Source organism: Pundamilia nyererei, unplaced genomic scaffold (genome assembly GCF_000239375.1).
Source record: "Pundamilia nyererei isolate P.nyererei 1_Seehausen unplaced genomic scaffold, PunNye1.0 scaffold00363, whole genome shotgun sequence".
In the NCBI taxonomy this organism is placed as follows: Eukaryota; Metazoa; Chordata; class Actinopteri; order Cichliformes; family Cichlidae; genus Pundamilia; species Pundamilia nyererei.
This window is the reverse complement of record NW_005187764.1, coordinates 269248-293925: the sequence shown is the minus strand read 5'-3', so window position 1 is coordinate 293925 and position 24678 is coordinate 269248. Positions and strand designations below refer to the sequence as shown.

The window sequence follows — 24678 nt, the reverse complement described above, 5'->3', positions numbered from 1 at the left end:
TATTTTGGCCCTTATTAGTCAATATTCGTGGCACTCATGCCTCCAAAGCTTTTGAGGGTGAAACAGTTCAAATTTCTTACTTACAGAAAAATATTGTTACATGATACTAGACTGTAATATTTGAATTCATGAGTCTCCCTCATCTTGCCATATGTTTCTTGTCTTTTGGCTGTTAGATTATGACAAAAAACGCAGTTATTATTTTTAGTCAGTGATTAAAATCTCCGTTAATTAACAAGGTTATTCATTAACTTGATAAGTCAAGTATTTATTGATTTCTTTTTACAGGGGATTTCCTTGGACATGAAGTCTGATTCAAATTAAAAGCAAACACAAAGGATTTCTAGGAAATGTTTCCCATTTTTTACCCTTGATTTTTCTTACTTTCATCATTTATGAAAGCCACATTTTGGCTGAACTTGAAATCTAATCAGTCCTGTTTTTATCTGAAAGCTGTGAAAAGGCAACTCTGATAAATTTGTTTATAGGTTATAGGGCTCATGGCCTTGGGGATTCGTTTTAGCAGATCAGGTCAATCACAGTAACGCACTATCACTTTATGATTATGGTCATGGTCAAAATAATCTGAGGTAATGAAGTTGTATGGAAGTCTGTAAAAGCTTACAAAACATTTATTTAGGGTATTATACAAGTATTGTTTACACAATGTTGATATTTAATTTAGACATTTCATGGTTACTGTTAAAAAAACAATAGAAAACAATATGAACACAAGATCTTTCATTTGCTGTTTCTTTTTAGGCTTCTGGGATGTTCCATTGTGCAGCAGGAGGAAGAGCCCAGTGTCGTTGACGGGGACAGCAGCCCCTGACAGACCACCCCCACCTGCCCACAGACCAGTGTCCTCAACAGCTACCTCAGGACGCCCTCGGCTTCAAACTCGCACCCCATCTGAGCTTGAGTGTTGCCAAGCCAATGGAGCGCTGTGCTTCATCAACCCCCTCTTCCTAAAGGTCCACCAGCCAGATGATAACCAGAGCTTCACTCCCAACATCCCCGACACAGGAAAGCAGGACCTGAGAGAGGAAGCTGACAAAAGAAAAGGCAGCAGTAAGGAAGCTCAGGTTTGCAGCTCAGATCACAGCCACAGCAGCCAGTCACAGCAAGAAAACCTGCAGAACCCTGACAGAAACACAGAGCTACACACCAGCACAAGTCACAAACTCAGCGGGCCAGAAAGCGTGACACGATTTCCACCACCTCGGCCACCTCCACCTCGCTTTACAGCACAGCAAACAGCCCCTCCTGTTCGGCAGCGCAGCATGCCCGAAAAGATCTCCTGGATCAAGGAGAAGGTGGAGGAGAGGGAGCGAGGCAGCAGCCTCCTTTCTCGCCTTGGCTCCTCGCTAAGTATCAGCCCCTCATCCTCTCCGCCTAAGAGACTTAGCATCAGCTCACCTATATCCATCCCCCGGCCATCACTGCCCCTCTCTCTGCCATCTCTGTCCTCATCTCCACGTCGAACCAAAGCCTCACCAACATCCAGTCTAGAGGACGCTCAGTGTCACCGAGCTCTGGAGGACGACACCATTGAGAAGGCCCTAATCAGAGCCAAACTATCCCGGCAAAAGGCTCTACCCTGCTCCCAGAACTCCTGCAGTCCCCCAGACTCCACCGTGGTGACAGCAGTCGAGCATGGAGAGGTGGGCGGAGGAGAGGAAGAAAGAGTTGACGAATGCAGCGGGGGCAGCCAGCGGCTCAGTGACATGAGTCTCTCCACAGACTCGTCAGACTCGCTGGATTTCTCTCAGTCCTCAGCTTTCTTTATGCCTCCTATGCATGACCCCAGCCCCCCCACTGAGGCTGACTTCAACACCCACCTCCCCCTCTCCATCCCACCGTCCCACCTAGGTTTCTGCAGTATGGAGGACGATGACGACGATGAGGATGAAGATGACGAAGAGGAACCCGACTATGGCGTCAGCCTGGAGAGCGATCAGGACCAAGACCAGGACCTGACCATGGTGCCACCTGGACACCGCACAAAGCGTCGCCCCAGTGCCAGTGCCCTGGTCCTCCAGAAGGCCCTGCGAGGCCATTTTCGCAAAGTGAGTGGCGTTTTCAACTCGCTGCTCACACCTGAGAAGAGGGCGATCCGTAAAGTGGTAGAGCTGTCCAGAGATAAGAGCTCGTACTTCGGCTCCTTGGTGCAGGACTATCTGAGCTACATGGGCGAGGGTGCGGGCACCCAGGCATGGCAGGGATACGACTCCGGACTGGACCTGCTGCAGACTCTCCGGCAGTTTATCACACAGATGAAGAGCTACCTTCGACAGAGCTCCGAGATGGAGCCGCCCATCGAGAGCCTGATCCCAGAAGACCAGATCGGTGAGTTTGCAGTGCAGAGTGTGGTCCTCCATCATTTTACTTTAGCACAGAGCTTTATTTTCTCACCTGTGTTTTCCCAGACATTGCACTGACCCTCCAATACTAACATCATAGAGGAGAATGTCAGCTTGTTGCTTTAATGACAGCATCAGATCACTGCTGAAGTAGCCGCTCTGCACAGTTGCAACATTTCTACCTTTTTTAAGCTTCTGATCTCATCGTTTCTCAGCAGGTAGTCAGCTCCCTGCATGACTGCAGATAAATGTGACAATTTCTAGGAAGTGTGAATGAGTGACACATTCAGAAATCTTAATCATTGTGGAAAATCACAGTCACATTAACTCCAATTAATGCACATGTAGCAGTTTCACTTCAGTATTTTAGCAGTGAACACTGGAAAACGCTTTGTGTGTCTACTTTAGAAGCAGAATGCAAATCTCTATTGAAGCAATAATTGTGTTTGCATTTCTCTGTTACTGCCCTTTTACTATTTTTATCCTTTTTTTCCTATCTTACAATGTCTTTAAAGCACTTTGGAGGAGGACAGCCAGACACAACTACACAACCACACACACGCACATACAATGTCTCACTGACACACACACACACACCTGCCGGAAGAGTCTGAATCATTTAGGCCAAGATTCAGTGGCCACATTAGACCTTGGACAGAAACATGTAAACACAGAGCACAAAGAGGGTTTTATCTGTGGAGGAAGGAGCCCACTTCACCAACCTGTTTTTACTGGCCTCGTTCAGAAAGTTGAGCAAAGGGCTGCAACTATGAAGTCATGAATTGGGTGGAGAAGTGCTGACAGTTGACTTTGTAATGTTTTTTCACCTGTAAGAAAGTTTGTTTGTGTATCAGGATTGAAGGATCCATTTTTTTTTCAAAGCTCGACCCGGAGCAGAACAGGGTATCTCCATCTCTGCTCATTTCATTATAAATAGTTTGGAATGCTAAGGAAGCATTCTGGGAAGCATCCTTTTGGATTTGGACGTGTGAAAACCTCCACAGGCTGTTCAGCTGCTAGAAAATGGAAAACGTTGCTTAACACACCTTTAAAGCCAGAAACATTTTCATTATGTTCCATTTTCCCCTTGATAAATAATTTGATTGACAGCTACAATCGGTGTGGTGTCTGAAGGGAAAACTAAAATTGAAAGAGCAGCTTTGTGTTTCCATTGTTGCGTGTTGTGGCCCCCTCTCGTGCCCACTCTCTGAATGGCTTGTTTTTCTCAGGGATGACACACTGGGAACTGCTGCGGCTTTTACTTCTTGGAACACTTACACAACATTTAGTTGTGGCAGCTTCAGAGAGTGTTTTCTGTTGAGCTCAAAGGCCGGCTGGCCCAGATGCCTCTGGATGGCCGTCTGCCAAGTCATGCAACCGGTCTCGGTCCAACTCCAGCTCTCCAATCAGAGGAGAGGATTAGAAGCAAGCCCCCATCACACTGTGCCTCTCCCTGCCCTTCACTCTTTGTTTTTAATCTGTGGTTCTTCAATCTCTCCCTCTCGCACTTGACACTGCCAGTAGGTGGTGTGAGAAAATGACATAATGTGAATTAGATGAAACCGAGAGGTGACCTAAAACAAGATGTACCATCAGGCCATCTGTGTTGTAGATGATGTATGGTTTTTGGGAGTAGGTCGATTTCAAATATGGAAGCCACCTCTGTGCTTGTTGTGCTCCTTCATCACCCCAGCTGTGTATGTGTTCAGGATGGGGAGGGGGAGTAGGGGGCAGGGGAAAATAGAGTCTGTTGTGTTGAAGTCGTCCCACACAGAGAGGCTGTCCTCCAGCAGACAGCCTGAGCCAGATCAACATCATCATCAAGCAGGTCTAACTTATTGATGATGTTATCATATGCACACCTTGGGACTCTGGCTTTTACTTATAGCTCTGATGATACTTTTATTCCGCTGTTGCTTTTAGGTCACATATCAGCTTAGAAATTCACTTCTTGTACAGACAAATGACACATAACATGCTAATTAACATGTTTATTGATGCTGGAAGGTGGATTTTATTTCCTTCAGACAGATCCACACTAGATATTCATATATATATATAAAAGACCACACTGCAGTCGTCGTCTTGCTGTTTTGAAACTGGAAGTGATGAGCAAGTGTTGGAGCTGAAAACGTAAACTTTTTTGTTTGTTTGTTTGTGGGTTTTTTGCGTTATTCACATTGGTCTTGCTTTATCCTGCTAAACACATTCAAGAGGAGTTTATGGGATCAAAGGTCAAAGTAGATGAGGTCTGCTGTTCTGTAGATGTCTTAAACATGCTGCTGGTATGACGAGGACGAATCAAAATGCTATTTTTAATGGTTCAGATTATAAGCAGGAAGTCAACAACCTGTGTCGCTTCTGGCTTCAGTGACAGAACAGATACTCACTACTGTTCCTGATTTCAGCAGGCTATTTATAGTTCAAGGAGACAGTCACTTTGTACACACACACACACACACACACACACACACACACACACACACTGTGTGTGAGTGTATAATGGTATTTGATGTGGTCTCACTGTTATTTTATCTTCACCAAATGGATGGTGGATAAAACCTGAAGGTTCAGCTGTTCCCCGTAGACAGTATTATGTGAGACCGCCCAGCTGCAGCAGACAAGGTGATTGGTTAAAGGCTGCGTGGAGGATGCTTGGTGAGAGGATGTTTATATTCAGAGGGGAAGACACAAGAAGTGTGCAAGTTTGTGTGTGATTGCTAGCTTTCCCTGGCCTTGGCTGATAAGTTGTCCCCAGGAAAACGGGTGCCACTGTGATGTCTGCAGTCCATCTGTGATCCAGGACACAGGACACTGTGACATTTCCTTAAACCTGCTCTCACATTATTTTAAGGTGGATGCATGCATGCAATCTAAAGAAGCACAGAGTCAACGTGCGGAAAACTTCAGACCGCAGGCTAAAATATGTTCACACTTTTACAAGCCTATAAGCACAGAGCTTTAGTCTGAGGAGTCTCATTAGTGTGTCTGTAAATCTGGACATGTCCCTCTTTAGGGTGACTTGGACACAGCTCTTACCTAATGTCCACAGTGAGGAATGTTGGCACTGTTTTTAATTACTTAGGCAGAGCAGTGGAGACTGCAGGAAAGAAAATGCTCCCAATTTAAAAAGCCCACAGCTATGAGTTTTGTCCTTCTAGTTTTTAACCAAAATGCTCACAAGTTAGGTTTTAACGGTTAGATATCAAATTTACTGTTCACTACCGAAAGCTGACATCAGAAGCTATTTTTCAAGCAAATGGGACCAAACTCCACTGGTTCCAAGTTCTGCAATAGCAGCAATTGCTGCTTCTCTCAGATTTCTAGCTTTGGGAAAAGGAGGCAGGGCGGCGAGTATTTTAGACTGTTGGTAAAACTTTAGAAGCCATTTCAAAAATGGTTAAAAGTAATTTAAAAAAAACGCAGACCGATGAGACGTTTAGGGGAAAAGACCAGATCACAGCAACAGCTGCCTCAAGACACTTTATATTGTAAGGTAAAGCTCCTACAATCATGCAGACAGAGCGTCAGCATTCAGATGAGTCTCTATCAGCAGCCAGAAAGAGTGGGAAGGAAAAACTCCCTTTGAACAGGAACAAACAGCCATGTTGTTATTCTTAGACTCCAGTTCTTCATTACCGACAGTTGAAAATAGACCTTGTTTATTTGCGCAGCTCCTTTGTGAAGCAAAATTCCTGCACTTTGTAAACAAAGAGATTGAACAGGAGGTGGAGTGAGGGATATTCCCCCGAGTGACATCACACAAAACTGTGTGAACCCGAGTGGTCATTGTTTGAAACTTTGGCCAACTTTAATAATAATATGAACTACATAATAGTATTTAATATATTTGACAGAAATGGGTCCCCCCTTTTTGATTGATCAAATGTTTCAAAATTACATGAAATGAGGAAAAAGGAAGCGGTGGTTTCAGACAGTGGTGCCGTAATATCATTTTTTCAAGCTTTTCTTTGGAAATACTTGAACAGTTCAGTTTGGTGTGACTTCCATCTTTGCCAAGCTGCAGAGCATTACGGTAAGGAACGTCAGTGGTGACATGTAGTGGCAGGTAGGTGGTTTCCAGTGAGTGAAAGATCTTATCATGGAGATAAGCCACAGTCACACCCTGGATTATCAGTGTTTGTTGACACAGAGAGTTTAAGCACTGGCGAAATCTGCTCACTCCTCATTCTTAATCCGTGGCAGCAAGCAGTGATAACAGAATCATGCAGAGCACCTTGTTTACTGGAAGTTGGTACACAGTGATGGAATGAGGAAGTGAGAATGTGCTGCTGGAGAGTTGCCAGCTTGGTTCTCTGATGCAGCTCCAGTAGGCGTACATCTGGAGGAGTGGAGGAATCTCACAGACATGCGTGAAGCAGACTCGGACTTTGATACTTCATCGGGAGGAAGCTGATGGAGATGGGTTCATGTGGCGGAAAGGTGTGTGTGTGTGTGTGTGTGTGTGTGTGTGTGTGTGCAGCTTTGCTCAGCCAGAGAAACTGCTGACTCCGTATTCCTAGAGAACAGTCAGCATCTCTCACACATTCCTTATTCAGCAGGGCTGTGGTTTGGCCTCCTGCTCGTGTGTTAGTCAGACTGCACAAGCCGAAGAAGCTCATGATGGTTTGACTCCTCCTAGCTGAACTTTGAGCTGCACACATGGTCGTCAATGGGAACTTGATTTACACACATGATGATGACAAGTAGAACTGATCTGATCGCGACACCCTCCTAACAGCTTGTAGCTCTTAAATCATAGCTCACGCTACACAATGAATTTGGTATGCAGTGAACATGGGTAAAATTATTAATGTCACAGCTAAAACATGTCTCACTCAGTGATCTGTGGACCCTCTTGATCTCATATCACAGGTTGTATTTTATCACTGTGTAGGTGTTCAGATAGAAAACAGTAAGTGGGAGAGCACTTCCTTCAAGAGAGATGGTATCTAAAAACACACCACTATTGCACTGACTCATATTCACTGATGTGCTTTCCTCTTGTGGAATCTTTACTTGTTTTTTTTTATTTAGACTCCACTGACATTTGTTTTCTAATATGCGACTCACACGTACACATTACTTATGCACTTGATGGTGGGTGTGGCTGATGCAGGTGGGGGTAATTTTCCTGCTTCACAGAAACAATAATCAGCTACTTGGAGGGCATGCTAATGGGTCTTTTAGCAGTTAGCATGATCCAGGCTTGCTTGCCTTAGCTCATGTACCTCTGGGAGCAAAGTAGTGATTAGCGGTGTCCTTCATTTAGAGCCAGACAGACTGCACCAGCAGCTGCCTGGCGTTTGTGATGTTTGTATTATGTGTTTTGATTTGCTAGCAGCTATGCTGAACTTTCCTCAGCTCACTAACGGTTTATTTGTGCGAAACACTGAAAGATTCTCTTTGCGCTCGTCCACAGACCAAGTCCTGGAGAAAGCGATGCATAAGTGTGTCCTGAAGCCCCTCAAGGCCGTAGTGAGCAGCGCCCTGCAGGAATTCCAGATACGCAGTGGGGAGTGGCAGGAGCTGAAGGAGAACCTGTCCCAGGCCAAGGCCAGGCAGCCACAGGAAATGGGCGTGGCCGACGCACAGCCCCCGGACACAGTGGCCATAGAAAAGATCAAACACAAGTTCCACACCATGTGTAAACTGTACTCTCCAGAGAAGAAGGTCAGCATGCTGCTCAGAGTCTGCAAACTGATCTACACCATCATGGAGGACAACTCAGGTACAGATGAAAACCACACCCACACCCACAGTCAGTGTCGCATGGCAGGAATGATGAGTGAACCTGCTGTGTGTTTGACAGGTCGTCTGTATGGTGCTGATGACTTCCTGCCCATGCTGACCTATGTGTTGGCCCAGTGTGACATGCCTCAGCTGGACAATGAGATACTCTACATGATGGAGCTGCTGGACCCCTCACTGCTGCATGGAGAAGGTGTGGCACTTTTCCATGCAAACCAGCACAATCTACCCCATCCTCCACCCCCCACATAATTAACAGTGTGCCGCTGTGTGTGCGTGTTGATGTGCAGGTGGCTACTACCTGACCAGTGCGTATGGAGCCATGTCTCTGATCAAGAACTTCCAGGAGGAGCAAGCAGCCAGAGTGCTGAGCTCTGAGACCAGAAACACACTCCACCAGTGGCACCGCCGCCGCACCACCCAGCGCTCTGCACCATCCATCGATGACTTCCAGGTGAGAACGCACAAATAAGTTCACTCAGTGCAAAAGGTTTCTGTGACGCTGGCAGATTAGCACTGCTTTAGAGGTTGTCTTTTAGCTTCAGAGTTGATTTTGATATTTTTATACACCAGTATTTTCAAAAGCAACACCACCCAGTACAGCCTCTCAGCTTCGAAAACATGGCAAGGAGGATTTTCGGTGTTTAACTGCAATCAAAAACATCTGAGTCTTCAGGCTTCGTATGTTTGCTCTCTGAACACTGACCGTCTCCTCTGACTGTCCCTCAGAACTACCTGCGGGTTGCTTTGCAGGAGCTGGACAGCGGCTGCACAGCCAAGACCCTGCAGGTGCAACCTTATGCCACCGTGGAGGAGGTGTGCCAGCTGTGCGCCCGCAAGTTCAAAGTGTCTGACCCCGAAAACTACGGCCTGTTCCTGTTGATGGAGGGCAGCAGCCAGCAGCTGGCCCCAGACACCCACCCTCAAAAGATAAAGGCTGAGCTGCACAGCCGCCCGCAAGCCGGTCCCTTCTACTTCGTCTTCCGTCGCGTGGCCAGTAGCAGCACCGCCCAGCTATCTGCTCCCCTTCATGTGGCGCCCAACCTGAACGACCTCACCGTGACCTCTGACACAAAGGCCAACCTGAACGACCTCAGCACGGACCTGTCGACTGACTCCCCCAAACCCAGAGTCAGCTTAGGCCTGAGCCTGCCACCGAGCCACCTCAGCAGCTCCATCTCTGTGTGACTGTAGCAGCGAGCAGAAGCCTGAACAAGCTCTTTGTCTGCCGCAGTGTCACCCATAACTCCAGTAAACAAAAACATGTGGAGACACACGAGCTGGGCTCAGCGCTGTGGCGTGCCAGTCTTTGCAAAGCCGGACTTCTCCTTTCTTAGTCTGGGGAAGGTTCTGTCTGACAGGCCAGTTATTTGTCTTCCTGCTCTGGATTTCTTATCAGGGTAACTCTGTGGTAAACAGCTCTGTCAGTTGCTGTTTCCACCTCCTGATGGAGGGAATCTGAGCTCAGACACATGGGACAGTTCCTTTAAGTATACAAATAGATGTAGGTTTTATATGTCATTTAAGTTTACGTCTCACAGTTGCTGGTAAACTGTAACTTTATTGTTTGAATTTTAAAAAGATAATCCTTCAGATTGTTGATTTGTGTGGATTTAGCGGCACCTGGTGGTGACTGATGCACAAAGCCATTTAAAAAAGAGAGAATGAAGCCACAACAAACAAAACAATGTTATTAATAATAATAATAAAAACCCAGCATGCAATGCGCTGGACAGTCTGATTTCTTTATTAAAAAAGAGAAAAGATTCTCGTGGTTTCATGGTAAATGTGCTATTGTTAATAATGATTATTACTAACAAAATATATATAATAGGTATAAGGTTATATAGGTTTGCAATGATTCACTCATTCTTAAGAAGCATATGAAAAAAAATTGAATGTAATAAAATATAAACAGAGCTGATGTCCCAATCATTTGGACCAAACTGTTACCTGACCTGGCTAGCCACCATTGTTTAGGTGCAGCAGCTGCAGAGGTGTGAGCAGACCTCCACCTTTCTCACTCAAATGACTTCACACTACATCTAAACAAACTTGGATTTAAAAGATACAAAAATTGGTGGGATTCCCCTTTAACAGAACGCACAAATTTAAGAGACGCTGTTTTTTTTTGTTGATGACGGTGTTTTGTCATTTTTTTTGTTCCATAGTTGTCCCCACCATCTGCTGGATTTAAAGGGAATTGTTGATGCTGACGTAGAATGAGATGTGTCAGCGTGATCAGATCATCTGAAGGATTAACTTTGTAAAATTTAGCTCATGCATGTAGTTTGTGTTTAATGTTAGAAAAGGCAGGTGTTGCCAGTGTTTGTGTATTTACTGACAGTATCCTGGTGATATGAACGAGGCTCTTCCAGACCTGAGAGATGTTGCTGGTTATCGTTTCAGACCGTAGGGGTGGAACAGTTCTCCAAAGCCGTGGTTTCCCTTCATACCTCGGTTTTCGTTAGAGGAGAAGAAAAAGATTTTACTTGACCCCGACCTCATTATGAACAAAACGGATTCACTCGTTACCTGAATGGTCTGTAAATAGTAACCAGGCATTGACAGCTTCATATCACAGTCCAGGGAGACACGACCATGGCGTGACACTGTGGGTGTTTGTGTTACAGTTTCTGAATTGTTCCACTCCTATGAGAGTGATATGTGACAGATCCTGCGGCCGGCTGCCCCGTCTCTGTACTACTGACAAAGGCCTTTAACCCGGTAAGAACATGTATGAAGACACTGTGTGGACATCTAAGCTGGTCTGAGGTCCCACAGTCACACACGTTGAAAGGAAGGTGTAGAGGGTACTGTGATGATGGAGGGGAAAGTACTGAGAAGGACCTGCAGTACAGCGTAGCGTTGATTTTGGTGCTGTTGATCCAAATGCTTAAATTATAAGGTTTCAGGTAATCAGCATATAAATATATACACATTTACCAGTGTCAGTGTCCATTGTTTATCTGCCTGAAGTGCTGAAAGACTCTGAAACAGTCATTTTAAATTCCAGATTTCATTGTTTCCCTTGGCACAAAATAGAAAAAGAGCAGTAAAAATAAAACGAACGAAGGAATGAAAATATGAAATCAGCTATAGGCCAAATAATTATAAACATCAGCGTCAGCCCAAAATTTCACAATCAGCACATCTTGAGTTTGAACAATTGGAAAAGCTGAAAAAGATGCTCATGCAGTGAATGAACTGAAGTGCAGTGCTCTGTTCAGTCCTGTTTTACGCAGGATGAAGTGTAACAGCTGAAACAGGGAAGTGAAAGTGTTGTTGAGTAGCATTAATCTTGTACAGAGCCTGTCGTGCAGACCTCTGTGGGCCAAGTCTTCAGCGTCTGAATTTATACCTACTGCCATGTTCCTCTAACATTCTTTGAGTATTTATGTCTCTGTGCGGGGATTTTTCACAGATGGCTTTTCGATGTTAAAAATGTTCTTCATGGTGTCAAAATATCTTTAGTATCCAGGAGACATCCTGCTTATCATCCATGTCAGAAATATTCTTTTTGCACTCAATAAATGGTGGAAATGGAAATACTGTCTGTGCATTTGTTTGATCAATGCTCTGCTGTTGAGTCCCGTCATACCAGTTTCCTGCCGCCTGAGGGGGCTTGTGCCTCATTGATGCTGCATGAAGACTTGAAGATGAAAATGACCTCACACAAACAGGATGTATAACCACAGAAAGTACACATAACAGGCAGAACATGTGGCACCTATCATGTTTGTAGAATTTAGACTAAATTGTTATAGAATAATATCCTGTGTTTGACCAATACATTTTGCTAATAGTTTAACAAGCCCCCCTTCAGATGAAATGATAAAATCCTGGACTATTTGACCGTTTAATTTTTTTTTACTATGTTACTGCCTTGGAATGGTGACTACACCTATTGCACTGTAACTATGGGGAGAATTCCAGGTCCACTCATCCAGCCTTAATTATACGCAAAAAGGAAAGTTTTAGGCCTAATCTTAACAGTAGAGATGTGTCTGTCTCCTGAACCCAAACTGGATGCTGGTTCCAAAGAAAGCTGAAGGCTCTGCCTCCCATTCCACTTTTAAATACTCTGGGAACCACAAGTCAGCCTGTAGTGTGAGAGTGAAGCACTTTAATTTGGTGATATACTATAAGGTCATTAAGATAAGATGGGTCCTGAATATTCAAGAACTTGCATGTGAGGAGCAGGATTTTCAGTTTAATTTTGGATTTAACAGGAACCAATGAAGAGAAGCCAGCATAGGAGGAATCTGCTCTCTCTTTCTAGTCCCTCTACTTCATCTTCTAACTGTTATTGTGTTTATGAGCCATCCATTCTCTTCCAATTATTCAATTCAGGGTTACGGATAAATGTCATCAGCTGAAGCCAAACTAGAACTGGGCTATGTTTTAATGTAAAACATTTGTACCACAAGATGATGCAATAAGTCTATGAAACCTTTACTTAACCAGGCAACGCACAACGGCTGATGCGAAAACGCTTTGGGAAATGGGGTCAGGGTAAAGAAGAATTAAAACGCACAGCAGCACACATGTGAAAACACGCCCTCTGGTGGTAAATGTTTTCAAAATTAAATAAAATACTTTTAAAGATTCTAAAGGTTACGACCAGCCTCCCCCCCACACAGCTCAGTGCAAAGTCCTGTTTGACTCTTTTTTAATTTACAGAAACTCAATTTTCAGACATCAGATTTCCAACTCTTGATCTGTTGAGGTCTATCATGCACCATTCAGTAGCTGGAGGCTGAACTTTAAATGGCATTCTTCATCCTGACAGCTATCTGCCAGTTCAGCAGAAGCATTTAAAAAATGCTGAGTCCTCCTACACAGCCCCCACCTCCTTAGATGGTATGGATGTGACACCATGAGGTACACTCAAAAACTTCTCTCTCTCTTCAACTTGCATCATAGAGCCACAGGAGCAGCTATCCAAGCCTCCGAGGATCCCAGTTAAAAGGCTCAAAATAACCCACCTTCATATAGATGATCATCACTGCCAGCCTTTTCTACAAGACCCCTGAAGGCGCTTCAAGGTGAAGGATGATCATGTTTCTTCTGGCAGACTTGGCACACATACACATTTTCAACATCATTCTGAAGTAATGACTTGATTGGCTGGCTAGCATCATTGGGAGGGGTTATGATGCATGTGACTGGTCTGTGTTTCCAGTGTGCACATAGGGACCACCGTAAATATGAAAGAAAAATGGCCTTTGTGTCAGAGGTCACGGTGTAAATAAAATAACTGTCTGTCAAAATCTAACAGTAGGTCTGAGTCTGTATAGAACCAGACCCAGATAGCGTTCCATGGGTGACCTAGGCTTCAGACTTTTATACAGCACTCTGTGACTCCTTTTCTGTGAGCACTGTAATAAAGACACAATTTAAATACTTATTTCCTACATTTAGCATTAGAGAGTGTTAAAGTTCTGCCATCTTGTGCCGAAACAGAAGGTGATGTCACTGGATTGGTTGGTTGTTGCTAAAAGGCTGGTTTATGTTTCTAGTTGCATTATTTCTTTGTCAGCTTCAAGTGAAAAACCACACTGACTGTGCACCTATATTCAATGCGGTAAATGCATACAACATACAGAATTATCAGAAATAACTTGTTTGAATGTATAGATTTTCTATAGAATAATACTAAAAGTAGAGCACAAGCGATCGTGTCACCTTAAGCAATGACAACTTTATTAATGCTCAGGTAGCAAAATGATCTCTAAAATTACATTTGAGACATCTAAACACAAAGTAAACAATTTCTTTTGAAAAGTTTCTGCGTAGGAAGAGGTAAAGCTTAGATATGCACAGAAAGATATCATCTGCATACACTCTCACTCACTAGCTCTTACATCCTGTGCTAGCCACAGCATGCAGTCATCTAGGATTTCCAGTACAAACTAACTCCAGTGCCATCTAAAAATGCTTTAGACTCTGATCCCAAAGTACATTAAGATTTACCATAAATAATTTATTATATCGAAGTATCTCCATGCGAGTAAACAAAGGACAAGAAACACGTCAAAACAAAGGGGATTACAGAGGAGACCTAGGAACTATGAAAATATATTCAACAGATATACAGATTGAGACAAAAAATATATAAATACATTTACACCTATTTATATACATATGTACATCAGCAATATATCACCCATGTGAATATCACAAATTATTTAGAAATCTCCTCTACAAGATGTGTCGTTTTATAATGAGAGCGCGTTTTGGTTAGTTTCAAAGTACCTCATGTTTTACACTGTAGGTACATGCAGTTAATAGCAGCACATGACGTTTGAACCAAATAATCTGTAGCATAAATTGTTTGATAGTAAAGTGCACAATATATCTTGAAATAAATAAGATGGCCAAAACTGATGCCTTGGATTAGAAAGGTGTTGGTAACGGACAGGATGACACAGAGGAAAACCACGTGTACCTCAGAGAGGGGAATGCTACGAGACATTTCGATCCATTTCTTGATTTAGCTCATACTGATGTGTTTAACCTCCACAGTAATCAGACGCTTGAGATTTGGATATTTAAAAAAAAACAACAACTAATTTTTCTTTCTCATTTTTTACGCCTAGATAATTTGTCTATTTGTTCATCCCAGCAGCTGGATAGTGTAGTGGTACACACCTTTGGTGCAGGAGTCACAAGTTTGATTCCCACTCAGTATCCAGATAAGGGTGCTGCCTAGACCCCCACGATGCTAAAACCAAGCCCAGGAATAGTGCAGCCAGTCTGCAGCTTGGACACAAGCATTTCTGTGCACGTGACAAATAAAATTTAAACTTTTAGCTTTTTTTCAGGAAGAAGTGGGCTTTGTAGACATTCCTCAGGAGCTGTTATTGACACAACAAAAGTCATCCAGTTATTTGGTTTGTAATTAGCACCTCATTGAGCTCTTTCAGGGAAACTCTGGAGGAAAAGTTTGAGGTGGATTAACAGTTATACCCTGATATATGTATAATAATGATCACCTCAGACTGTGTTTAGGTCTCCCGTCAGGCAGACATTCTCACAGTTCCTCTTCATGATTTGAGCTTGTGTTGTGTTTGGATAGTTTGAGCAGTCTAACAACAATATTAACAGACATTTATGATTTGAATGCGCCTTTTTAAACTCAACTATAAAGTCATGTTTTATCAGCAAAGCGCCATATTTACATATCGGTAATCTCAAAGTTATTGCATTACATAAGATTTAGACCCTGTTTTCCGGTTATGGTTGCGCTGTACTGTCTGTTTCTATGACATAAATAAATATCTGTGATATATGAAATATTTATACATTCGAAAGACAGCATTTCCTATTTTAGATATTTTATATTTCTGATCAATAAATTAACAAAGTACCTGAAACAATAGATCTTTTTCTTTTAGCAATACTCTTCCCTCAGTGAGAAAAAAAGAGCATAGAGCACTTGACATTTGAAATGAACCTGTCTGAGGAAAAGCTGACATTTTGATGAAAACTGTGTGAGAAGAATCAACCCTGACTGACAAGCGTTCACTTCAATGTTGGTGGAAGTCTTTCAAGAATAATTCAACTTTACTGGCCCCTTAGTGGAATAAAAAATTCCCTGGAGGGTTTCACAAACCACACTGTACATGCTCTAAAAACTAGTAGGAATATTTATGTGCCACAAACCTACCAAATCTGGACAAATCTAGACATTAGGCATTACAAAATACAAAGAACTCCTGGAGAAAAATATAGTGGAAACTCCTCCCAACCTTAAAGAGTTGGGGTAAAAAGTCCTACTTTACTACCAGTTACATTGCTCACCCTCAGAGAAGTAAAGCAGGACATCCATCCATCCTTCCAGCACAGAGCAAACACCTGGTCCAGGTGTGGTTTTGAATAATGCCACCACTGTTTTGAGTCTATTTGGTCAGTGTCTCTGAGAGGAGAACAAGCAGCAGCTCCCCACTCACGAAAGACATAAATACATCTGCTTCTCGAACCCACTCCACACAAACCTGCTTCATTTTACAAGGATCCTCTCCTCATAATCAGCGTGCTTCAGCGGGTAAGCACCTTGCTCTCCCGCTCTTCAGTGCAAGTTTGAGCTCCGCATGTCCCGTCCACACGTAGAACTACTCATCCAGATCAAACGGAATTTTGCAAAATGCCCTCACAAAAATTGTGCTTGTGATTGTGATCATCGACCTGGATCCCCGGCTGCACAAACAAAAACCTGCCCAGGTGCTCTTGTGACCTCCAGAGAAGAACTGTGCGTATGACAGGAATAAATAATAAATAGGACATCTGGGGGTTATTTACAGAGGTGAGCTATTTATAGAAAGGAAATCAATATGAAACATGACAGCTACGGCCGTGAGTTAATTTTTAAAAAGGTGACGGGATAATGCCCTGTTCCTGCTGAAGTGGAGACTTGTAGGTGCATGTCTTAAAAGAAAAACTGTAAATGCGAGCGTAAGATGGAAATAACAAAAAGTCCCAAGTAAACACTGTAACGAATAATGAAGACTCGTGGCCCTAACTCTGTCTAAACTTCCCATCGCTTTACATCATTGCTTTTTTTTTATTACTTATTACTTTCAACTAGTAGATCTAAAAGACCCGCCTTTCCTCTCAGGAAAGGTTAGCAGCTAGGAAACATCACACCTAACACAGGGAGTTTCAAAATAAAAGGTCCTCATGTCAGGAGTGAGCAGTAGTAGAATAATTTCTGTGTGTTTGTGTGTGTGTGTGTGTGTGTGTGTGTGTGTGTGTGTGTGTGTGTGTGTGTGTGCGAGGTTATCATCCTCTGTGCTGTCCGTTGGTTGCTTCCATCTCCACTCCTGGAATCAGTCCCACTCTCTGGTCTGGTGTGGGCTAAACACCAGAGCAGCTCCATATGGCAAAAAAACAAGCCACAGAAAAATCAGTGTGAGTCAGACCTGTGCCAAATAGTATTTGCAATTAATTCTTTGGTCTCCAATAAGATCTTCCACTTCTTGCCACCAGCTATCTATTTAATATTTCTTTTTGAATTCCTTGCAAACACCACTTGTTTGTGTAAGTGTGTGCACAGTGAGTGTGTTGTGTATGCGTGCGTGTCTCAGTCATCCCGGCAGGTCGGCAGGTTGACAAAGGTGAAGATGTTGTACTCGATGAGGCAGGAGAAACACACGAAGATGGAGTAGAGGATGAGACACATGAAACCCAGACGTTTGTTCAGTGTCCAGTTGTTTAGGTGAACTCCCAGGACCTACAGCAGAGGAGAGGAGGAGAGCTCATCAAAACTGTGCTATGAGAAAGAAAGAAACAGAAACTGTCCATTCAAAAACTCACTGTCATAAACACAGATGCCAGCAGGAGCCCCACAGAGAAGATGAGTCCTTTGCTGTTTAATTTGATCTGCAAGAGAACAGGTGAGACATTATTAATGCAACGATCATCAACCTAAAGGGAGTCCACACAGGAAGCAGTTTGGTAATCACAGTTTTGTAGCTAAAGGCTGGTTAATAGCAGCCATTCCAGGTCCTGGATGCCCAGGGACCCTTTAATGTGTTGATAATCCTGTCAACCATCATGTACTGGACTACCTACACATCACACCTACAGGACCTGCTCAGGCATGAAGCTCCTGGTGCACAGGTTTTATGTGATGTTGATGCCAGAGGAGATTTCTGGAATTGTTAAGACAACAGAGCACTGACTTTTGCACACTATGTATCTGTGAAGTTACCTGGTCTCCCACATTGAATAATTTTACAAACTGATTCAAATCATATTCAGTGAACTCTTTAGAGACATTGTTTCACAAATGTTTGGAAAGGCAGACTGCATGGTTATATCACTTTTGTAGACCACAGGCTATTAAAGATTAGGTGCAGCTGTGTGTCCAGCAAATACAGCATGTCCTTAAAAGTAAAGTTCAAGTTGGAACCTTCTCCCTGACTTTCTGTGATCGCTGCACGTCACTGCTAGTCCCCTCCTGTGTGGAGATCCTTAAACACATTGTTGGTCACTATGAGGGGACTTGGACTCTAGACTTTAGCAACAGATCCTAAAACTTAAGGGCTACAGTTCTAGAAGTGAATGTCCTATAGAAAGCATTTTAAGGATTCAAATAAGTCACGTAGCTATGAGCTGAATCAAGACCATGACAAGATTTGTTCTGGTTCAAAAAATGAAGGAAAACAAAAAGGCACCATTGTAGTAGTTTGCGTTATGGATCTGTATTAAAGTTTAGTCTAATTATCACAATCGTACAGGGCTTCGTTCCAGCCTCCACCAATCAGTGATGTTGCTGTTTCAGTTTAGGATTGTGGGTAAAGTAGTATTTCTCTGCAACACTGTGAATAAAATATGTTTCTGTTGAAACAAAGCTGATATCAGTGTGACCTGGTCTCACAGTGCCATAGCTTATAATGAGTCTGGTAAACATTATGGCTCATAATCAAAATTATAATCAGAATCTAAATGGGCTTTTTATTTAAATAGCCTCACTGTTGGGTTCTACGCTGCACTTAATTACTGAAGCCTGTTGTGATTAAGTAGCAGACATATGGACGCAGATATGAGATAAATAAGAAAATGTGCTTTAAGGATTTACATTTTCCTGTAGTCTGTATCAGCTCTTATGTGTAACAGTAACAGTAGTGCAGGTTAATAAGATGCTAGTTTACAGCATTAACTTTCTACTTAAGGTTGTAATGGTAAATGGTAAATGGCCTGTATTTGTTTAGCGCTTTACACATCCAGTCATCCACCCGTTCACACAGTTTTGTCTTCCACAAAAATCTCAGGAACGAACTCGATACAATAACACAAAACGATAAAGCTCTCTCTCTGACTGTGAGGTGGCTCAGGGGGTAGAACCTCATCTACTGATCAGAAGCATTTAGGCATGAAAAAAAGTGCTTTGTTTGAACGTGTGTGTAATCGGGTGAATGAGGCTTGTAGTACAAAGCACTCCGACTGCTCAGTTAGAGCAGATCTACTTAACATTTACCATAGATCCATCAGTCTGAGCCAGAGTCTGTTTTAGCCGTGTACCATGAACTGGTTGCCTGTACTAAGAAGGACTTATCCAAGTCACTTCAGGGTTAACCCCAGGTTTTCTCTACTCTGTAGACCTCTGCATGGGGATCAGGAGGGTCGAAAGATTTTAAGCAATGTTTAATGTCTCTGATTTCCAGCAGCAGTGATAAACATAGGTTCTTAGAAGTAGCTTTATCATTTGATTCACTTTATTAATCCCAGGTTTTTTTTTTTGGCATCATTAATAAAATAAGCAGTAATAATACATAAGACAACTACAATGTACTTGCTCACCTCATATCACATTTGTACACAGACCTATAATTCTGTTTTTGGTTAGTCATTAATATACTGCTGCTTGGGCTGTAGTTACATCATAAGGTTTTAAAAACTGAGCTATATAATGAACAGTGGTAACACAAACAGGGAGAGGTCGACAGTGATCACTGACTTTTTTAGAGGCTTGTTCAGATTAAATAGAACAAGATGCAAAGCATGTCAAAAACACAACAGGCTTAATAAACACAGAGTAGTTTCGACCTGGAAGCAGTGCTGAAACATCAGGTCATCACTTAAAGACCATCAATACCTGTCAATGTGCTTTATAAATGATTTTTCCAAGTTATTGCATATGCTGTCTTTCAAATTGTTGTAGATCATGTTTGCATGTGTTGTTCTATCATGTCTTAGCTGATATTTATACATCAGCTGAGTTTTACTATCTGATGGACACAAGCTACTGCACGGCATATCTTCCTTTGCAGCAAATAGGTACGATTTTCAGTTTCAGTTTTGAATCCTACTGAAACATAATTTCCCTCCACTGCACTACTGGGAATGTAGCAGAGATGTTAGCAGTAGCAATAAACTTGTTGGAAAAATGCCACTGATTATGTGGGAGTCCACCATAACAGAAAACCTTTTGTCATATTACAGCTGTCTTCTTCTGCGGAATCTGTCCTTGTCTCTGAGAGAGAGGTGCTGCTACTGGTTCATGTTGACGCTCTCTTCAGTGACTTGAAATCCTGCATGAAGGTTTCAATTTCAGATGCATTCACCCAGACCTATCATCTATTTTGAATTAGAGAAAGACACTCTACTTTTGAAACTAGGCTTCAACTTTCCTTTTGGATAAAGTTTATACTGTACTTAGGGCTGAATCAGAAACATCAGTTATGCTCCACTTCCCTTTTTTCACTCATGTCAGTACATTACATTACATTAAATGCCACTACCATGCACAGGTAGTATTCTGATTGGTTGAATAGTGGTCCAGAACAACAAAGTTTACAGCATTGAGGAGAAACATGCAAACTCCCCAAAAGATCAAATAAGCAGCACGAGAAGGAGAGACAAATTCACTTCATTATAAAGATTCATTTTGACTCTCTCAAGGACCAACAACAGTACAAAATGAGCAGCACACAGGCTGTTTGTTCCACATATTGTTGATGAAATGCTCAGTTGAAAGTAAAAAAACGACAACTTTCTGATGAAAGTCTGCAAAGCTCTGTGCACGACCATAATTAAAGGGTCGATCAGCTTTGTGCTACTTACATCAGAGCCATAGTTGATAGCCAAGGTTTTTAGAGCCCAGGGAAGACCGAGCCCTACCAGGATGTCGAACACGTTACTGCCGATGGAGTTGGACACCGCCATGTCACCCATTCCTGAACACACAGACGTAGACGGAGTTGTGAATCAGCAAAAACAGAAATCAAAGAGATCAGGCAGACAGCGTGAAAGGTAAAGAGAGTGGGAAAAGAGCAGACAGGAAGCAGGTTGGTCTGACGTAGGTGGACACAGGCGGCATTCAGTGCAGCTATCTGTCCAAATGACTTTCCAAAAAAATGTCAAAGCGATGAAGGCGACAGCAGCTACACAGTGGAGGATGGACGACTAAACGGTGGCGAGTGTCTCTCCTGGTGAGCCCCCTACATACACACAGACAGAGCTGTTTAAATATTTGATGACAGGAGCAAGAATAAACACAGATGAAAGGACAGAGGAAAGGATCTGGCGGCCTGTCTTCCCGCTCTCTTGTCATCACAGGGAAAAAGATGACAGGCCAGGATCTTTACCTCCCCTCTCCATCTCTGTCATCTAGTCCCCTCTCCAGCTCTTTGATAGCGGCTTCACTTTGATTCTGCTGTTTGCTCTGTGTGTGCATTTTAAATGACAGCTTGGTAACCTGTCATTTTGCGTGTTTGTGTTTGATTACCTTGTCGTGCCACTATAAGACTGGCCATGCAGTCGGGGACGCTGGTGCCAGCTGCCAGGAATGTGATACCCATGATGACGTCTGGAATACCGAGTGTGAAGCCTATCACTGTTACCTGACACACAAAGACAGAGACACACCCTCACTGGTTGTATTTTTAACAATCAAGAGTGCTGACAGAAAAATGGAAAGAAAGACTAGAACCCAAAACCAAAATGTTAAAATGTTCTTTTTTAACTTAAAGATAAACCAGGAATGACACATGCACTTACCAGTTTTCTTACATGAATAATGAAGAATTTTTTGAAGAGCTCTCACACTAATTACGTGATTCTGTAGCTCTAAAGAGCTTTTCAAACCCCATTAGGATTAGATTAACCCCGTGTTTCCAGAATTTATCTAATTGTTCCAGAAAGACTTTTTAAACTTGGAAAGTAGACTGCAATAACTACCTGTGGCTGACAACTGAGCACATTAATGAGCTCGATTGGCGTAGCTCTGCACAGAAAATGACTTTTACACTCTTAACTCAGTTAAACTGGGAGTGGATCATATTGAAATCACCTCACTTCCCCAAAACAAATAAATCCTGTGTAAACGGAGCGTCCTAGCATCTAGACAGAATAAAAACCTAACAAAAACAAAACAACGAGCTAACTAGCTGCTAACGAATCCAATACTTTACCACAGTTGGTTAATCTAATAACAGCTTTTTTAAGTTGAATGTCAGACTAAAATTGCTGAATCATGTTTAGCATATCGATATTTCGCATAGCTCGAAAACCCCCAAAACAACTGTAAAGCTAAAAGATTTCAAGCTAATGTTCTGCTAAATGCATTCTTGCAGTTAGTAGTTAGGTCAAAATAGGGAACATGTTCGATTTACTATAGTGTTAAATTATTCTCTGTACTATTCAGTGGATTCACAGGGAATTATTCATCCATTCATTTATTTATATATTTGATTTTCATGTTTCTGACCACCTTTCATTTTTATTTATACAATTATAAAGTATCTATTTACAACAATAGCTGTCAGCAGCATATTGAGCCAACATGTTTTAAAACGGCACATTTTCACATTACATGCATATACTCCAGTCATGTCACCTTCCACTGATTAAAAAAAACACAATTCATAAACTGCCTAAAGATTAAAACGTATTTATTCTGCTTCTTGGAATTTGAAGTCCTTATACATTTGATAGAAAACGTAATTTATCTTTACTTTGAGTCCTGCGGATGAATGGATATTCACTTTAGCTTATTCGCTGCCTTGGCTTTTCATAGTCTGCTATTTTTAGCACAATCACAAAGACTGCTGGTTTTTGGGTGTTTTTTCTGGATTATTGTGGGCCCTTTACCTCAGAATATAAAGCACCTTGGGGTGACTGCTGTTGTGATTTGGTTCTATAAAAAATAAATTTAACTGAACTGAATCAGTACAGAGTGAGTGTCTGTGGCCAAAATACAAACTGGGAGATGGTTCCACAGAAAAAGGGCAGTAAGCCTCCAGTTTAAGACCCACGATATACTGGGTCTGATCATTAAAGACTTTGTAGGTGAACCTTCTGGATCATCAATGAATTACAATAGTCCAGCGTAGAAGTAATAAATTCATGCAACTGGTTTTTAGCATTACTCGGAGACAGGATGTTTCTAATTGTAGAGATATTGCCCAAATGCAAAGCAGTCCTACATATTGGTTTAATCATATTTGTTTAATAATTCTGGTCAAAAATCACTCCAAAATTCGTCACAGTGTTGCTGTAGGCCAAGGTAAATGGATTGGTTCTCATATAGCACATGTTGTATACAAGCGCTTTTTTCTATGCTTAAGCTGAAATGCTTCAACAACCAATCTGCTTGGTTGATTTTTATACTGTAGCAGGAGCTTCATATACAGAAGCAACAAATGCCTCACAAAGAACAGCATCATGGACAGCTCCGTAGGTAGAGTGGTGGCCCCATGATCGGAAGATTGGGGGTTCGAATCCACTGAACGGCTACCCTGATGTACCCCTGAGCAAGGTACTGTCCCTACACACTGCTCCCCAGGTGCCCAATGGCTGCCCACTGCTTCACTGAGTGAATGGGTTAAATGGAGAGAGGAATTTCCCCACGGGGATCAATGAAGTATACATTATTGTTATTATATGCCACTGAACCATTATTAATTGCATTGCATTTTTGTTTTCAGCTTCATGTTGCTTTTCAGTACAAGTCTGCTTTTCCCCCATTGTCACTTACCATCCAGACCATGATGTAGGAGAAGCTGGCGATCCAAAGTGTGGAGGCAACAAAAGACAGCATGAACCAGTTCTCCCAGCGAGGTGTGGAGGAGTTGGGGATGGTGAAGAATAGCAGCAGGGCCAGAGGCCAAGCCAGCAGCCACTTCAGTTTATTAAACCCACCCGCTGCAGACACACAGAGCGAGACACAGCATTTAGACTGGGTCGAGACTGACACACGAGCAGAGAGAAGAATGATAGAAAAGACAGAAAAGACAAGTGTTTAAAACCGACATTGCTTTCTAGCAGGAGGAATAATTTACTGTCCAACGAACGCATGTTTTAAAACTCCGATCTATCACTGGCTAAAGATCTGATTATAGTCCAATATGAAAGCACACAAGAATGAAGGCATAAGTTCACCTGTGTGTGAAATTTAAAATCAGAATGAATTCATAAATTTAAACTTGATTTAGACTACTCGTTGGCACCTGATTAACAACAGATTCTTACAGAGGAAGGACGCCGAACGATAATTAACAAGCAGAGTGATGTTTTTTCTGTTCTCCTCTTTTGTTTAAATGGGATAACGTTATTTTAATCAAATGAATCGCATCCCTCTCTGAACATGATTGAGTTTGTCAGTAAAATTATCCCGTCACTTCTTACGTTGGTCTACTTTTCATGATTACGCTTTTGTGTTTCACTCTTTTTGTTCATCGTTTTAAATAAATCAAGCCTGGAGGTGGAAACTTAAGTCAAGTTAAATAAAATTAGAAGTTAACTGGGATACAAGTTTTTGCATGACTTTTTATTTTAACAACAAGTAAACAGATTATGAGAAAAAGTGTTTTAGTATGAAAGTATGAAACTTAGCCTAGCTTAGCATAAATATTATAGCAGGTTTCTTTCAATTGTCCCTGCACCAAAACCTGTTTTCTCTGAAAGTAATTAACAGTGTTGGGGAGTAACGGAATACATGTACCGCCGTTACGTATTTAGAATACAAAATATGAGTAACTGTATTCCGTTACAGTTACCGTTTAAAAAGGTGGTATTCAGAATACAGTTACTTTGTTGAAATAAATGGAATACACTG

General features: G+C 42.3%; 2 protein-coding genes across 2 annotated transcripts in view; one reads left to right on the top strand and one right to left on the bottom strand.

The window, feature by feature from the left end:
• The window catches only part of LOC102210212 (ras and Rab interactor 2-like), a 40822-nt gene extending 30991 nt beyond the window's left edge, over window positions 1–9831 (top strand). The window contains exons 8-12 of the mRNA XM_005752506.1: window positions 763–2349; window positions 7786–8094; window positions 8176–8307; window positions 8405–8568; window positions 8844–9831. Coding sequence (XP_005752563.1) covers window positions 763–2349; window positions 7786–8094; window positions 8176–8307; window positions 8405–8568; window positions 8844–9302 — 2651 coding nt within the window. The 3' untranslated portion in view covers window positions 9303–9831. The remainder of the gene's footprint in view (window positions 1–762; window positions 2350–7785; window positions 8095–8175; window positions 8308–8404; window positions 8569–8843) is intronic.
• Window positions 9832–13798: 3967 nt separating this feature from the next.
• LOC102209908 (sodium/potassium/calcium exchanger 3-like) overlaps window positions 13799–24678 on the bottom strand; it is a 133398-nt gene continuing 122518 nt past the window's right edge. Inside the window, exons 13-17 of the mRNA XM_005752505.1 lie at window positions 23599–23765; window positions 21349–21463; window positions 20685–20797; window positions 17433–17498; window positions 13799–17349 (exon numbers count right to left, since the gene is read on the bottom strand). Of these exons, the coding sequence (XP_005752562.1) occupies window positions 17200–17349; window positions 17433–17498; window positions 20685–20797; window positions 21349–21463; window positions 23599–23765 (611 nt within the window). The 3' untranslated portion in view covers window positions 13799–17199. The remainder of the gene's footprint in view (window positions 17350–17432; window positions 17499–20684; window positions 20798–21348; window positions 21464–23598; window positions 23766–24678) is intronic.